Genomic DNA, 17,829 nt, shown 5'->3' with positions numbered 1-17,829 from the left:
CCTTACTCTTGCTGACAACAGCTTGAGTCTACCATGGTGTCCTAACTGGAAAATGACCACTTGGGGTTGTTGTTTTTTAGTTACACAGTAAATGCATTATATATTTGAAGCATATAGGACTTGAAGAATGAGGATGTAAAACTGGATTGGGAGAAAGCTTTGTGGAGACCATAGAAAGACCCCCAAAGAGACTTTGCCATGACTGGCTGCCACTACCCTGCACCAGCTTCTGAGCGGGACCGGATCTACCAACATAAAGTCTCTCTGGTGGTCCGCTACTTTATGATCCCATGTAACATTTGTCTCATCCTACTTGCTACTTCGACGCTCGGATTTGCAGTTCTTCTCTTCCTCAATAACTGTAGGTGTGGCCAGTGCCAAAAAGCCATCATCCATTCTGAGCGTATAAGCATCGTGCAATAGAGGTTTATGGGGGAGTGAATGTGACCAATGCTCCAGGGTCAGATAAATCATTCTTCATTCATTGCCTGCTTCTCTTGGAAAGTGTTCATGGGTTGTGTGTGTGCTGAGACTTAAAAATCCCACACATTAAACCCATTGTGATTTTTTTTTTTTTTTAGCTTTTTATGGGAGGTGCTTCTACCCTCGGTTTACTGACCTAGTTTCTTTCACCCGGTGTACCACGAGATCTTAAAGGCATTCCATTAATTGAATACTTGTTAGCTTGCTCTCTGCTAATGTAGCCTTTCAGGAATCACATCTTGTGTGAATGAATCTTCACAATGTGGCTTATTACTGCACTAGATTGTATAGCTTTGTAAGTCAGGGATAACCAAATTCATGGTGCATATATATTTTATGGCATCTCCTTTTGAGGAAAACATTTTATTAATGTTTTATAATTAAAAAAAAATATATATATATATTGATTCATTTGTTGGAGATCCTAGGGACTTATTTATATACCTTTACGGTCTTAGATAAAGTATTGTTTACTATCCACTTTGATGGTGCACACTAAATTCTCCCCTTAAAGAATGTATGGGAAAGGGCTCAACTTAAATATTTTCATTCATTTATAATAGCAGAGTTATTTGTATGAGATGCATACATAAAGTACCATAAAAGTAATAGCTAACTGATATCTCATAGAATTCGAGCGGTTGACTCCACACACATAAAAAGAACACACAAAAATGTACACAACCTTGTTTTACTCTGTCAAACCTAATACTATGGGTCCCTGGCTCAATATCATGAACAATGCAGTAGGATCTCTTTACTTATAGAGATAAAGGACCTCTACTGGGCAGATTTTGTATTGCCGGATTGGAGCCAAGAGATCTGACATCCAGATAGAAATACCATTAAATCCTAAGCATAGGCATTTTCCCACTTGATGTTTAGAAGTGATCTCCAGTGACTATATATTTTTATTATACCTAAGCATAGTAAATACTATGTTGTAAAAACAGTATGTTGTGAGGATTGAAAACTGACGCACAGTTGCAGCCCCTGAAAAATTCAGGAACAGAGATAGAAACATAGAATGTGTCGGCAGATAAGAATCCTTTGACCCATCTAGTCTGCCAAATAATCTGAATCCTATCAATAGTCCCTGGCCCTATCTTATATGAAGGATAGCCGTATGCTTATCCCATGCATGTTTAAACTGCTTCACTGTATTTGCAGCGACCACTTCTGCAGGAAGACTATTCCATGCATCCACTACTCTCTCAGAAAAGTAATACTTCCTGATATTACTGCATAAACCTTTGCCCCTCTAATTTAAAACTATGTCCTCTTGTGGTAGTTTTTCTTTTTTCTTCTTTTAAATCTCCTCTCCTTCTTTACCGTGTTGATTCCCTTTATGTATTTAAAATTCTCTATCATATCCCCTCTGTCTCTTGTTTCATCCAAGCTATATGCAAAACTTAGAATTAGGATTAGGCAAATTGAGGGGGGTAGCTGGTATGGGATTGGTTTGACAGGTCCCTTGTCCTGGGTAGAGTAGTAGGAAGAATTCCCAGGCGGAAGAATTCTAGGCTATACCTCTAATTCATGAATTTAATTATTTAATACACTTACAGACCTTTCCACAATGTGCCATCATTACTCTCCAACTTGGGTTCTCTATCTTGTTGGTTTTCGTGTAGGTTATTCCCTACTATGGTTGTCTTATTTGGACAACCCCCCTCTATTAGTTAGGCTCCTCCATCATCAGACTGACTCTGGATGGTTGCATTTTTGGGATATCCCGAGATCAGCTGTTATCTTCACGAGAGACACAAAGCAAATGTTCATTTGATATCTGTAAGCAGAGCTGAATGTGGCAGTAAGCTCTGGCTGGGACCTTTCTTTGTTTCCAAAAGCTATTAGGGTGTCTTAAACGAAGATGTTTGTGGCATACAACCTTTATCAAGAGTCCATTTGAAGTATAAGCCAGCAAAGTAAATGAGATGTGCATTATTGATGTGTTTAATATATCATTGCATAGTAAATTTCAATGTCTCATGACATTATTCAAAATACCTAATGGATGCAGTGCATCTACCCTTGTGTGCTCTAATAAAGGGTAGTTCTATATGGAGTATAACAATTGTCCCAGTATATTACAAAAGACAATACATGCCTGTTACTGCTGTCGTGACATATGACATTGTTTATGGTCCAGGCTTTCTATACTTTCCATAGTTAAACCAGTTAACCCCCCCCCCCAGGAATTAGCTGTAAACTGTGGTGGAGTCTGACAGCAGGTGCTCGATTTCCCAGCAGCGCCACTGCTGGGGAAATGAAGCATTACACAGTGGGCACTAAAATCAATGGACTGTTCTTGCAGTGCCTAGGTCTCCAAACTGTGACCTCCAGTTGTTGCAAAACTACAACTCCCAGCGTGTCCTGACAGCCAAGGCTGTCTGGGCACGCTGGAAGTTGTAGTTATGCAACATCTAGAGGTCAACAGTTTGGAGACCACTGTTGTAGTGTATGGCTGTACTGGGTCCACCAGAGTAATAGATGTTCTATATAGCTTCTTTACACTCTGGCTAATAGAATCCTGAGTCGAAGACCCTTCTGTTGTCACCATGGACACCTATACCCATACATATTGGATTAAAGTTGATGATTTGGACCAAAACAGTCATTTATTAGGTGAAATGTAACAATTGATTTAGTTGACTAATGACTTGTTGTCATCATCTGGAAAGAAGCTGGACGTGTTAGAAATGTTCAGCTGATAGAAAGATCTTTAGTTCACAAACCTTTCAGGACAGAATATTCTCAGAATGTTCCCAGAAAGGTTGTTTTGTCCTTTGCCCGGTGACATTAATCATGTATGCCTTGTTTGAGCTATTGTAGTGGCGAGTATGGGCTCAAATGTGTATGGCTGTGTCTGCCAAACCATCGTTCATCAGACTATGGTCCATTCAGCTGTCTTCAACCATTATTTGTCAGCCATTGACCTACTGCGATCTAATATGTAGGAACTTATTCTAATTGCAACATTTGGGGTCAGGAAGGATTTTTTGCACCTTGGTATGGGGCAATTGGCATCGACATCATATGTTGTTTTGTTTTTTGCCTTCCTCTGGATCAACACAGTAGAGTTATTGGTTTAACTTAATCTACTCTGGTCTATTGTCCACCTTATGAACTATGTAACTATTACGTATATAGCCACCATTAGTATTTTCCTAAAAGGGTAGATGACAATTCTTTCTCCAATTTAGACAGCTTCTTGAGATACAAGGTGGGGTTTACATACCTCGTCCAGGTCAGTGAACCCAGCCAAAATGCTCTGCAACTGATGACAAAAGTGCATCAATCGGCATCAGTTGTTTAGGATCTGGTGTTCATTAGTTTTATATGCCAGACAGGGGAACAGAGTAAGATGTGCTCCCCTGTCTGGTGCCCATGCGGCATGTTCCACTGTCTGGCATCCAACTTGAGATGCAGAAAGAATGGAAACTGTCCCATTAATATGAATGGGATCAGTTTTACAATCAGTTTCCCTCCATCACCACTGGGCAATGCACATATGTGAAGGGGCCTGTGCATATTGCTAATGTTATTACTTGTAGTAATCCACTCAGAGGGTCCCAAGATAGCTGGTAAAGCAGTGCCATACTATATGACTGGGGTTACATGAGTGAGAGGTTACATCATAAAGACATGATCTGCAATGAGCCCTATTGGGAAAGAGGGCATAGGCTCATGCTGGCCACATCCTAGTTCTCATTAAATTGTGAGAATCTAAGCAAGACTCTTCTTCTCTCCATCACTCCAATGTATATAATGTTGAAAAAAAACAGCCAGGGTCATGCTACTCTTAGGGCAAGGGAAGAAAGGGCATAAGGGACCAAACAAGAATCATTTGATGGATGCCTCATGAACTTTTCCATAGCTTTTATTGAGGTATCAAAGGCAATACTGGATCCTTTAAATAGATCTAATTTTAGTCTATGGGAAATGAATGATATTGTTAGGCATCCGCCAAGGCCTCCACTTAATATATAGTGTATGTTGGGAGTTTTTCATGGTGTCTACATTAACTGAAGGCAGTGTGAACCCAGCTGTAGTGGCAAATAGGCGGTGGGCTTGGTCCTGATTAAGATTAGTTGTGGTGTAAACATAAAAGTCTAACAATGTCCACCAAATTCTGAATACTGCATTTAAAGGGATTATTATCATTTATGCCTAGGATAAGAAATAACTAGCCAATCGTTGAGGGTCCTACTGCTGTTACCCTAACCAATAACGAAAATGAAGGTCAGTTGTCCCCGAAAGAATGGAGCAGAAGCAAAAGCTTGACCACCACTCTTTATTCTATATGGGGCTTCCGAAAAATGACACTTGCTGAACTTGGCAGTGTTCTGAAGTTAGACAGTGAATAGAATGGTGGTCAATAGTGAATGCTCCATTCACCTGAGGGGCAATTGACCTGCAGTCTAATGATTGTTGGGGGTCTCTGTGGTCTGACCCCCTCTGATCAGCTAGTTAGTTATCTTGGCATAACCCCTTTATGTGTCCTGTACCCCTCGTAACCCCAATCAGTATGGATAGGGGATAACTGTTAAGGTCTATCTACAACATAAATATACTGGGGAAAGAAAATGTTGAACTGAACTCTTGACAGATCTGTCTACATTTTCAGTTCATCTTCATTGTGGTGCTATGTTCTCATCTCCCGAGGCGAGGCGCTTACGTGTACTTTGACCAGGAGCTCAGCGAAAACCCATCAATGTTTTATTTGTGACCAATCATCTTATTTGCTGTATAATCCACAGTTACAAGCATATCCCTCTCCAACCAGGGACTTCCAAGAGCTGTATTAGGCTGACATGTCACAAGACAAAATAGTATTAAGTACTGTAGAACAGCCTTTCGTCATGCTGCTGGGAAATAAGTGCATTAATAATGTATCTGTCATTACCTCTCATTTCTGTATATGAAATTCCCAACCAAATATAAGCATCACATAATGGAAATTGTAGCTCTATTTTCTATAGACTCACAACGGAGACGCCGGGATACATTGTGTTCCTTTGAGAGTTGCTTGTGAAATGAAGGATTTAGTTCAGAATTCAACTATAGAAAAGTGAATCCCTGTTTGCAGCTTGAAAAGGGAACACAATTAAAATGATATCAGCTTTATCTCCCCTCCTGGCTGGCAAATAAATTCCTAAATAGCTGATTAATATCTGGCAGAAATATTTATTTTCCTCCTGCCTTCAATAATCACTTGATCATAATATAAGAGTGACTGTGCATTGGTACAATGCCTGGGGTACCCCCACCCCACTCGCTCCGCTCTCCGTATCTCTTTACAGCCAATAACAATTGCAGAATATTTGCAATATGCAAATGTGCGCGTGTTATTTTATTCCCCTTATTCCACTGCTTTACATAGGTTAAGTCAAAGTGAGACTGATTAAACCAGCAGTCCATCCTTCGATTTCCATTTTTTTGCACAGTAGGTAGAGCACACCTCACTTAGCATTCTCAAAGGTAATAATGAAATATGGAATAGCAGAGCCGGCAAATATCTTCTTGCTTTGTTAAACACAGAATTTTTTTTTATTTATTTTTTTGTTTTTACTAACCGCACTGCTTGTCTTGGTTCAACGATCAGCGGCGCCTTGTGGTAACATGACTCAGACGGTGATATTTAAAGTGCTGATACACAGTATGGTATTAGAATTTTTTTTCTTGTAATCAGCTCTATTGTATAGGGTCGGTTTGCTGGTGTGACTGCCCTCCAATTTAGATTTCACACATTGAGATATTATTGTGTTCTGCCGCATCACCCCTACCGGTCGGCCAGTTGGACTTCAGAAAAGTACGACCAGGGCTTAGAATAGAATTTGTGTTAAATAATCTCCTGCTGTGAAGCTCTAAACACACAAAAGAACACATATTTTCACTCTTGCAGAATATTAGTTCAATTTTCTGTGTTTCGTAGGGTTGTTTTTGATTTGGTTATTCCTGTTACTACCTATATATCAGAGGACTGCTTGACTTCACAGTTGGTAGACATAGCCTGTGTTCATGCCAGTTGCCTATTAGCCACCATTAGATGTGTGAACCATAAGAAATACATATCCATAAGAAATACAATACCCAGTTGTAGCAAGATTTTGTTTCACTCGAGGCCTAGTGTCTACTTGTGGGTGCATTCCCAGCAATAAGACAACGGACACGTGCCCGGTCAGCTCCTGATGACGTCACACTGCTGTTCTGTCTTACAAATCAACTCAATAGGGACTTATTAGGGTTATAGGTTGAACTTGATGGACTCTGGTCTTTTTTTTAACCTTATGAACTATGTTACTATGTTACTATATGTTACTAAATGGGCCATGTTGACTGAGATTGCATGCATTTTTCACATAGTCTGAATACATTTCATTCATTTATCAGACTATTTTTGTGTTGTATTATGTACAATTAATATATCAAATCTATATTTTTTTCATGTTTCAGATAAACCAGGCAGCCATTTTCAGAACCCTCAACCCACATTACAGGATGGTGAGTACCACACTTATTTCTTACTAATGGGTAGGCCTGAATTGGTCATACTACCGTATTGCTGAAAAGAACCATCTTTGTATTGTTTGAGTATTTTTCTTTTATCTCGGATCAATGGTGGGAGATAATAGACTGAACTTGATGGCCTTTTTTATGTCCTTTTAAGCATTACAAACTATGTTACTAGGTATATAAATAGTATGTTTCTCAAAGGATATTGCAAAGGGAATTGAATGAGAATTGGCGAGCGGTGGAATCATTCAATAGGGCTCAGAGAGTGTCCATTTGTGGAAATTATGCATCTTAAAAAACAAAAAAAACACATTACAAGAGTGGGATAAAATGGATGCTAGAATATCTAGCACAGTTCTGAGATTTGCTGAAGATGCATGATAGATTTGTTTATGTCAACTAACCATATATTATATATATATGTCAGACTGGGGACCCTTGGGACCACCAGAGGAAATGATTCTGAGATTCTAATCTTCAGCTAGGAGCATGTCTACATTGATTTTGCACATTAGGGTCATGTCATCATTGGGGACAATTGCCATTTAACCATACAAAATAGAAATCATAGTGGCAAATGCAGTGGTCTTCTAATGAACCTTGTATTGGGGTCCCATTATTATTTCAGAACCTGAGGATCTTTCTGGCCATTCTGATCCAATATAGATACAGTTATTTTCTGCAGTAGTTTATGCAGTTTGCACAGAAATCTGTCTGGTTACATATGTGCGCCATTTTCCAAAATGCCAGCACATGTGGCTTCATATGATGATGGAGTGAAGGCATTTGCTAATTAAATCCTGTATGCTAATGCAATACCAATAAAAGGTTTGTGGGCTGGTGGCAACATATGGTTGGATGATTGAGAGCTGCTATGTAATTGTATTTAAGACTGAACATAGATTTGGGCAATGAATTAAATTAATGAAATAAGACGGCCCTATTGATTTAAAGATCCATTTCTTTTTACTCTTCTTTTTAAAATTAAATTAAAATCAATTATTCCCTGTAGTGATAACATTACTTATTAAAGGCCCAGAAAACAAGGCAAAAAGCAATCACATTAAAATTACCCTTCTCTTCATCCCTGTACAAACCAGACTTTCTTTTTCATCTTCAATTTTGACAATAAAAAAATCTCTTTTGGGGTACGATGTGCTGGTCAGTGTACAGTGGGATGCAGTAGCAGTCAAGTAATTTAACCTTAAAATGGGTCAGCCCAGGATTTAAAGAGGTTTTACCTGTCCTTACCCCAGTACTCCATTTTTGGTTCCATGTAGTGACCAATGTTTGCATGATGTTGTGGCAACCATTGGTCACTAGTGATGTCGCGAACATAAAATTTTCGGTTCGCGAACGGCGAACGTGAACTTCCGCAAATGTTCGCAAACCGGGCGAACCGCCATTGACTTCAATGGGCAGGCGAATTTTAAAACCCACAGGGACTCTTTCTGGCCACAATAGTGATTTAAAAGTTGTTTCAAGGGAACTAATACCTGGACTGTGGCGTGCCGGAGGGGGATCCATGGCAAAACTCCCATAGAAAATTACATCGTTGATGCAGAGTCTGGTTTTAATCCATAAAGGGCATAAATCACCTATTATTCCTAAATTCCTTGGAATAACGTGCTTTAGCCCCCTTTAGGCAGCACATAGAGCCCCCTTTAGGCATCACATAGTTAGATCCCCCCTTTAGGTAGCACATAGATTCCCCCATATTAGGCAGCACATAGTTAGATCCCCCCTTTAGGCATCACATAGTTAGATCCCCCCTTTAGGTAGCACATAGATTCCCCCATATTAGGCAGCACATAGTTAGATCCCCCCTTTAGGCATAACATAGTTAGATCCCCCCTTTAGGCAGCACATATATTCCCCCATGTTAGGCAGCACATAGTTAGAGCCCCCCTTTAGGAAGCACATAGAGCCCCCCTTTAGGCAGCACATAGATTCCCCCATATTAGGCAGCACATAGTTAGAGCCTCCCTTTAGGCAGCACATAGTTAGATCCCCTTTAGACAGCACATAGATTCCCCCATATTAGGCAGCACATAGAGCCCCCTTTAGGCAGCACATATTTAGATCCCCCCCCTTTAGGCAGCACATAGATTCCCCCATATTAGGCAGCACATAGTTAGAGCCCCCCTTTAGGCAGCACTGGTTTTATTTCACAGCCAAAAAAAGGTATTATTATTTTTTTTTTTATTTGAACAACTGTCACACCAAATGTGATTTGCACTAGTGGGACAATGAGCAAAAAAGTTTGCCAGAGGAGTTCCCCTTTTAAGCAGAGGTCCCCAACCAGGGTGCCTCCAGCAGTTGCAAGACACATGGACTGAACTTATAGCCCTTTTAATACTGTAGTTAGTTGCTTGAAGGAACTTAAGTTTTAAACTGGAGTACCCCTTTTAACCAGCGGTTCCCTCCCAACCAGGGTGCCTCCAGCTGTTGCAAGACACACAGACTTATATTTGAGCCCTAAAAAGGGCTTTTTTGTGCTGTCCTTAAAGCAGATGTTAGACTAGTGCTTTAGGAGTAAAGTGGACCCTGAATACACCACCTAGCAGCAACCTAGCTATTGCTTTCCCTATTACAGCAGGAGCAGCTTCTCTTTCCCTCCTCTTTCTAAGCCTGCAGCATGCCGAATGAGGGTAAAATGGCGTCCGTGCAGGAGGTAGGAGGGTCTGGAAGGGAGGGACTGCTGCTGATTGGCTTTAATGTGTCTGCTGACTCTGACTCACAGGGTCAAAGTTTACAGCAATGTTAAAGTATAGGGGCCGAATCGAACTTCACATATGTTTGCCCGGCGATGCGAACGCGAACATGCTAAGTTCGTAGGGAACTGTTCGCCGGCGAACAATTCGCGACATCTCTATTGGTCACCACTTACAGGCATGGCTTCACCTTCAAGCTTGGAAAAGCACACTTAGGCATGGACCCAGAAGTGCAGCACCAGGAAGCAAGAAAGGGTAATACCTTTTTGGATCCCAAGAAACCACTTTAAGGGTGCATCCACACCACGTTTTCTTCATATGGTCACTGGATCCAGCAGGGTAATGTCAAAACCTGGCGCTACCATATCCCCGCCGGACCTATTACACATCTCATTCATTTGAACGAGCCGACCGGAGTCAGTAACTTTGGTCGGCTCATTTTTGCACCGTATTCAGTTTTGTAGCTGGACCGAAAGCCGTTGTATGCCATGGTTTTCAGTCCAGCAACAAACCTAGATATGGTGCAAAAATGAGCCGACCGGAGTCCACTATCTGACTCTGCTCAGCTCATTCAAATGAATGAGATAAGTGTGGGGTCCAGTGGGGATTCGGTAGCGACTGGTTTTTACATTTCCCCACTGGATCTGGTGACCATACTAGCTAAATGTGGTGTGAATGCACCCTTACAAATTTGTTCAACATACTGCAGACATTTTCTGCATAAAAATTGACCTATAGTGTACATTTTTAAACCCACAACCTGACAATTTTTGACCCATATTGTCCCTAGACTTCTTGCAGATTTTCCCAATTTTTTTTTTCAATAGAGTTGTCAAAATCCACCATAACATCCACATTCAATGTTTTGTTAAAGAAGATCTCCAGAATATAAAAATTGTCCCCCATACTGCGGGCACTAGAAAAATAAAGATGTACATACCTTCCTCCGCTCCCCCGGGGCCTCTGGTAACCGGCTCCGGTCTCCTTCGCGATCCTCTTAATGGTTGCTGGTGGTCGGCGAGTCATACTGCACTCAGCCAATCACCGGCCGCAATGAAGTCCCGGCTAGTGATTTCGGCCCCGGCAGCAGGTGCCGGTGTAGTGAAGAATTTTGTGTCCTGAAGCGTTCTCACACTGCCGCTCAGCCTATCACCGGCCGAGTCGGGACTTCACTGCGGCTGATGATTGGCTGAGCGCAGTATGACCACCAGGAAGAGGATGGCGGCGGAGACCGTAGCCGGTTACCGGAGGCCCTGTGGGAGCGGAGGAAGGTATGTACATCTTTATTTTTTTACTGCCGGCAGTATGGGGGACAATTTTTATATTGTGGAGTTCTCCTTTAAGGCTTTTACTACAGACCTGTTGTCAAATCTGTATAATGCAGAGCAGCAGATCCACATTAAACTCTGATTTGTCTTAGATTTGTCTTGTGGATTTCCCATTATTTCTGGGTTTACTGTTGACTTGTGTGAACTTGACCTATCCCAAGGACAAGTCTTTGGATGTCATTTGTACGATATGATATATTTTGAAGCCACTTTGAGTATTATATTACCTAATGTATAAGTAGTAGTTCCCTAAAAGGATATATTGTTGAAATCTTAGACATTGTAGTATGGCTTATGAATTGTGAATACACTTAGATAAATTCTTTTAAAGGCTATTGATCAGGGCTTTACAAGAGACTGTAGTAAGGATGAGCTAACACTTGCTATAAAGCATCATAGTCCTTCAGAAGCCTTAAAAGTGCACATTTTCTGTAGACTAGTTCAGTGCATCATTTTTAAAATATATAAAATGTATACAAAATAATTCTATTCCATAACAAAATCACTGTCAGAGCTCAAATATGATTTCAGAACATTTAGTTCCAAAAGCCAGGTGCGGGCTGCGGGGTTGGGACATCACAGTCACACCCCCTTGTGACATCACACCACCCCCTCAATGCAAGTCTATGGGAGGGGGGCGTACGCTCCCTCCCATAGACTTGTATTGAAGGGGCGTGGTCATGACTTCACGACCCCGCAGCCCACACCCAGCTTTCGGAACTAAATGTTCCGAATGCTGGGGCAGTGGAGTACCCCTTTAAAGACTGCTAAGGGGTAATCCAGCCTTATCATCCTCAAGATAGGCTATCCATATTAGATCAGCATGAGCCTGACTCCTGACACCCCCTCAAGCACTAAAACCTTTTTCATGTTGACCTCTGCTGATTCCTGCAATCGCTGTACTATTAGCAGTGGTGCAAGGTACTGCAGTGTTATTCTGGTAAAATGAACAGGACATTGCTGCGATGCCTTGTACCATTGATACTAATATAGTTTTATGGTGAGTGCAAGAACAAACACACTTGGAGTTGAGATAAAGCTTAAAGAGGCAGCAGCGATTGCACAAGTATTGTGGCCCCTTTAAACAGCTGATAGGTGGGGCTGCCAGAAGTCAGACCCTTGCTGATCTTATAGGGAAGACTATTGGAACAGACCCTTGCCAATCTAATAGAAAAGGCCATCAAAGCAGACCCTTGCAGATAACATAGCAAAGGCCATAGGACCAAACCCTTGCTGATCTAATAGAAAAAGCCACTGGAACAGACCCTTGGGGATCTAATAGGAAAGGCCATCAGAACAGACCTTTGCTGATCTAATAGGAAAGACCATGGAGCAGATCCTTTCCGATCTAATAGGAAAGGCCATCAATTTTGTAAAGCTGGATAACCCCTTTAAAATGTAACTTTTACTGGCTACAGCTATCATAAACCATTGGCCTACATTCAATGATTTGTACAACCAAAGAGGAAGTCTTGAGTGAGCCATCACTAGTCTTGTTGCCACCAGTGAACCCGGTAGGTCGCCTTGTAGCTGTTTTTATTTAAGAGGAATACATCACAGTAAAAGATTGGGTTATCCACTTATTTTCTAACAATATCAAAAACTCAAGAAACAAAGGCAAATCTACACAATTTGTCATCACTTAATCTAAATTCTTTGTATAGACCTAGTTCCTACCTGTACTAGCAGATTGACCCTACTGAGGAAATTTGGTTTTTAGACTTTTAATACAGTACTCTCATATTATTATTACACAACTCTTACATTACTTAATAATGACTACTCCTCTGTGAGCTAGGAGGTCCTGGCTCACCTGGGATTGATGGATTCTGCCAATTATCCTTGAGATGAACCTATTCCACATGATGAACTTAGATCCCAGAAGAGCAGCGCTCTATCCCTCCGTAGTGCTATTTTCAGAGTGATGATAGGCCATGTTCAGCGCTCCTGTTGGTAGACGTTCCCTTGTGACTGTCTCCGACTCGATATCACTTGTGCGCTGGGATGTTCTCCAGGGAAATATTTTGATTCTATTGTTATTTTGGAGGGGGTTGGGGGTGTAATTTGCAGTCTGGACTGTTATTGTTTCAGATCTCATTGACCGTTTTAAAAACCTGAGGAGAGACATATTGTATGGTTTATCTTAAAGTAAGGCATAATGCTCCAAAATACTAGCAAAAACCTCATTGTGTTACCAGTGACAAATGGCTAAGGCTCATTTATAGGAAAGAGCTTCATGAAATGGCTCAATTATATCAATATAGGATGAATAATAACTGAGCAGGCTGCTGTATAGACACAGAGGACTCATTTAAACCATTCGCACAGTGTAACTATTAAAGGAAAAATTGGACAATTCTCAGCACGTTGTTGGATTTTTTTTTTTTTTTTTAGAAAAAACAAAATGAGTCTAGTTGTCTGAGGACTTAAACCAAAGCAATCATTAAAAAATGCTGCATTCATTACTTCCGGCCAATACAAAATTTGATACGTCCGTACAATATTTGATAAGGCGGTATTAGATGGGTAGATGGCTGCTAATATGAGCGCTGATCAATGATGTACAACTCAATTGGTGCTTGTGGAAATAGCCCAATAATTTATGGTGAAGAGCCGCCTGGATCATTTACGCGGCCATTTACTTTCATCTTTGTCAACACATCCTTTGTTTACACTGGGGGAGGCACTAGAACTAAACAATGATTTTTAAGCATTCACAATCCTGAAGATCAGCCGACTAACAAACTTTTTTGTTTGTCACTGATCGCTGGAAGGAATGTAAGTATGTGAAGGAAACCTTAAAGGAATTTTCAAAGGAAGTGTTAAACATTTATGTGCCTTCCACTCTATTGAAACAATAAAAAACCTTATACTTACCTCTCCTGCTCCCCCGGCCATGGAGCTGTCGTATTTTCCTGGCCGCACCTTGCACCTGTTCTGGCAGCCTCCAGTTATCTTCTTCTCCCTCATTTAGCTCTGTGATCGGCTGAATGAGGAGCAGAAAGTTAGCAAAAGAAGGAAAAACAACACAGGAGGGCTGTCAGGAAGCTCTGACAGCTGCAGTGTCAGGGGAGATGGTAAGTATGCTGTCTTTTATTCCTATAATGCAAGGGGGAGGCACATGCTAAACCAGGGGTAGGCAACCTTCAGCACTGCAAATGTTATGGACTACATCCTCTATGATGCTTTGGCAGCATTATGGCTGTAAGATCATCATGAGAGATGGAGTCCACAACATGAGCAGTGCCGAAGGTGGCCTACCCCTGTACTAAACGTTAACATTTCTTTGGAAAACCTCTTAACTTCTCTCACAATCATCATCGCCCCTTATTCAAGTGGGTCATGCCAAGTGATAGTGTTGTTAGGAGGAGGATTGAGTATAATGTGGACTAAAAACATAATAAAGTGCATTTTTATAATGCAAGACTTAAATAAGTTATATAGTATCAATGAAGTATCAATGAACTTATGCCCTATCCTGCCGATATGGGATACGTGTCCCAACCACTGGGACCCCCCAGGTCTCCCATACAGCGCCTTGCTCTCCTCGTGATTGGAGGTGTGTTGACCACTGCACGAAGCAGCCCCCCCCATGCATCTCTATTAAAGAGACAGAGATAAAGCATTCGCACTGCATTCATGCAGAGAGCCAGGGTGTTGGGCAGGAGATTGCGGGGGTCCCATCAGTCAGACCCCAAGCCTGCTCCCCCCGCCATCTTACACTGCAGATACTGCAGTGGATATGTTTTTGACACTCTACTACCTCTTAAAACTTTACTCAGACACAGGCACCTTAAAGGGGGAACTCCGGTGGAAAACATTTTTTTTTTATTAACTGGTGCCAGAAAGTTAAACAGATTTGTTAATTACTTCTATTAAAATATCTTAATCCTTCCAGTACTTATAAGCTGCTCTATGATCCACAGGAAGATCTCTTCTTTCTAAATTTCCTTTCTGTCTGACCACAGTGCTCTCTGCTGACACCTCTGTCCATTTTAGGAACTGTCCAGAGTAGGAGCAAATCCCCTTACAAAACCTATCCTGCTCTGGACAGTTCCTGAAATGGACAGAAGTGTCAACAGAGAGCACTGTGATCAGACAGTAAGGAAATTCAAAAAGAAAAGAACTTCCTGTGGATCATACAGCAGCTGATAAATACTGGAAGGATTAAGATTTTTTTTTAATAGAAGTAATTTACAAATCTGTTTAACTTTCTGGCACCAGTTGATTTAAAAAAATAAATAAAATGTTTTCCAGTGGAGTACCCCTTTAAGGAACAGCACCCACCCAAACAGAGATGTTATTCCTGCTTTGGGACACTACAGTACACAGGCCAGGCATGTGGCAATAATTTGGCAGAGAGGAAACCAGAGTGACGTATGAGAGACGCTGGCAGATTGGCTCAATGTAAACTGTAGGTAGAAATGTTTTGCGAGGTAGTTTGCAGTATGCTGAATTAAAATGATATAAAAGTAATCACTTTCCAGTTCATGCCACATTGTCCTTGGTATTATGTGCACTTGTACCGCCATTCGTGATTGCGGGAGTATGACATTTATTTGCATACGCTTTCTGGCACTATCTCTTCCCCAGTCAGGTCAGCGACTGAGCAAATGGATCCGTTTCCTTGAGCTGGAGACATTGATGTCTGTGAGATAATTAGAAAATTTCATCGTTTAGTGGGAGCTTCTCTCTGCTGCTAAATGACTTTGAAAATTCACTGCAATCGCTGTTATTAGAGGAACTAGAAGACTGCCATTCCCAATTCTTTCCTTATTGCCGTTCGCTTTGTGTGCATGCCAAAATCGGGATTATTAACTCCTAATTGACTTTAGCCACTGTTTCTCTGCCATCAGTGTAAGCGCGCGGGGTACGTAATGCCCATGTAGTGTGGAACTTGAATGCTTATATTCTACGTATGGAGCTAAAATTAGCTAAGAGGGAGTTAAAGGGGTTCTCCACCTTAAAGTGATTTTAGTACGTACCTGGCAGGCAGTAATGGACATGCTTAGGAAGGATCTGCGCTTGTCTTGGGGCTAAATGGCTATGTCATGAGATTACCATAACACTGTGGCTAGCTTTTTGTGAACTTGTATTTCCCGTTTGACTTTTCTTATATTTTACTACAAATCCCACAATTCCATTTTCCTCCCTCCCACACATCAGCCACCCCACCCATCGAAACATAAATAAGCTGCATCCATTCAAAAGACCTGTGGTTTTCAATCAGGGTGCCTCCAGCTGTTGCATTAGTTGCAGATTGCTCTCTCCACCCATTGAAGCAGACAGGCTCCCTGTCATCAGCTGACTAGTGAGTCAGGTCTCGGCCGCATTGCAAGCTGGGAAAAATCCGAGGCAACAATCATTTTGTATGCTATTAACAAAAAATATAGAAAATCACAGAAGAATTGGGAGAAAACCGTCACACACAGGTACAGACACTATATTATGAACTACACTAACTTTACAGCCCCTGTAGCATAGTCAAATAAAAAAAAATCCTGGAATACCCCTTTAATGTTAAAGAGACAGAAAGATCTAAAATATTTTCTATGCTGTGGAATGCTATCTGTTTTTATTTTGTTATCAGCTGTTACAGTCTAGGGCAGTGGTATCCAAACTGTAGACTAGTGTTGCTCGCGAATATTCGCAATTCGAATATTATTCGCGAATATCGCATATTCGCGAATTCGCGAATTTCGCGAATATAGCGCTATATATTCGTAATTACGAATATTCGTTTTTTTTTTTTTTTTTTCTTCTTCACAGTACACATCACAGTGATCACCCCTCTCTGCTTCCAGCTTGTGTGGTGTAAAGAAGGCTGTAATACTACTGTGTGAGACTGCCGTGCGAAAATTCACATATGCGAAAATTAGCAGATGCTAAGTTTCGCATATGCGAATTTTCACATATGTTAATTTTTGGATACGCGTATTTTCGCATACGCGAAAATAAAACGAGAATATAACGAATATGCGAATATTCGCGCGAATATATGACGAATATTCGTCCATATATTCGCGAATATTCGCGAATTCGAATATGGCCTATGCCGCTCAACACTACTGTAGACCCCCAGCTGTTTCAAAACTACAACTCCAAGCATGCCCGGACAACCAACGGCTGTCCGGGCATGCTGGGAGTTGTAGTTTTGCAGCAGCTGGAGGTCCACTTGGCTAGGAAATAGATGTCTGATGTGTTAAAGGGAACCTATCACAGTCCAATCTGCGAACATCATATTATAGAGCTGGTTGAGCTGAGAAGATAGGTGTATAGTTTTACTGTATGTGCAAAGATTAAGTATAACCTGTCATTTATTCATGTAAATCTCTACTCATTCTGGGATAAGTAGTCAAGTGGGCGGTTCTATTCAGTGATTGACATCTCTCTCTATATGCACTCTTTTACACAGATGGTAGATGCAGTCCAATCTACAGGCATAAGGTTATAGAGCAGGAGGAGCTGAGAAGATTGAAGTACAGTTTTATGTGCAAAGATTTAGTATAACTTGTCATTTATTCATGTAAATCTCTGCTCATTCTGGGCTATGTAGTCAAGTGGGCGGTCCTACTTAGTAATTGACATGTCTCTTTATGCACACCTATACACAGATAGTGGATGCAGTCCAATCGGCATGCATCATGCTATAGAGCAGTAGGAGCTGAGAAGGTTGATGTATAGTTTTATGTCCAAACATTCTGACCTAAATAGTCAAGTGGGCGGTCCTAATGAATTCCATGAATAATTATTAATCATAAAACTATATATCAACCTGTTCAGCT

The 17,829-nt window shown here is 41.1% G+C and overlaps 1 protein-coding gene across 13 annotated transcripts in view; it reads left to right on the top strand.

Annotated features, from left to right (window-relative positions):
* AGRN (agrin) overlaps positions 1-17,829 on the top strand; it is a 537,034-nt gene that overhangs the window by 217,796 nt on the left and 301,409 nt on the right. For 10 of the 13 annotated variants that reach the window (XM_056542092.1, XM_056542091.1, XM_056542088.1 and 7 more), the window contains one exon: positions 6,943-6,990. In XM_056542092.1, the coding sequence (XP_056398067.1) occupies positions 6,943-6,990 (48 nt within the window). Of the gene's footprint in view, positions 362-6,942; positions 6,991-17,829 lie in introns of all 13 variants that reach the window. The other 3 variants (XM_056542099.1, XM_056542098.1, XM_056542101.1) reach the window with 1 other exon arrangement.

The sequence above is a fragment of the Hyla sarda genome, chromosome 10 (genome assembly GCF_029499605.1).
Source record: "Hyla sarda isolate aHylSar1 chromosome 10, aHylSar1.hap1, whole genome shotgun sequence".
In the NCBI taxonomy this organism is placed as follows: domain Eukaryota; kingdom Metazoa; phylum Chordata; class Amphibia; order Anura; family Hylidae; genus Hyla; species Hyla sarda.
Note: the sequence above shows the minus strand (reverse complement) of the source record. Positions and strands in the feature narration are given on the sequence as shown.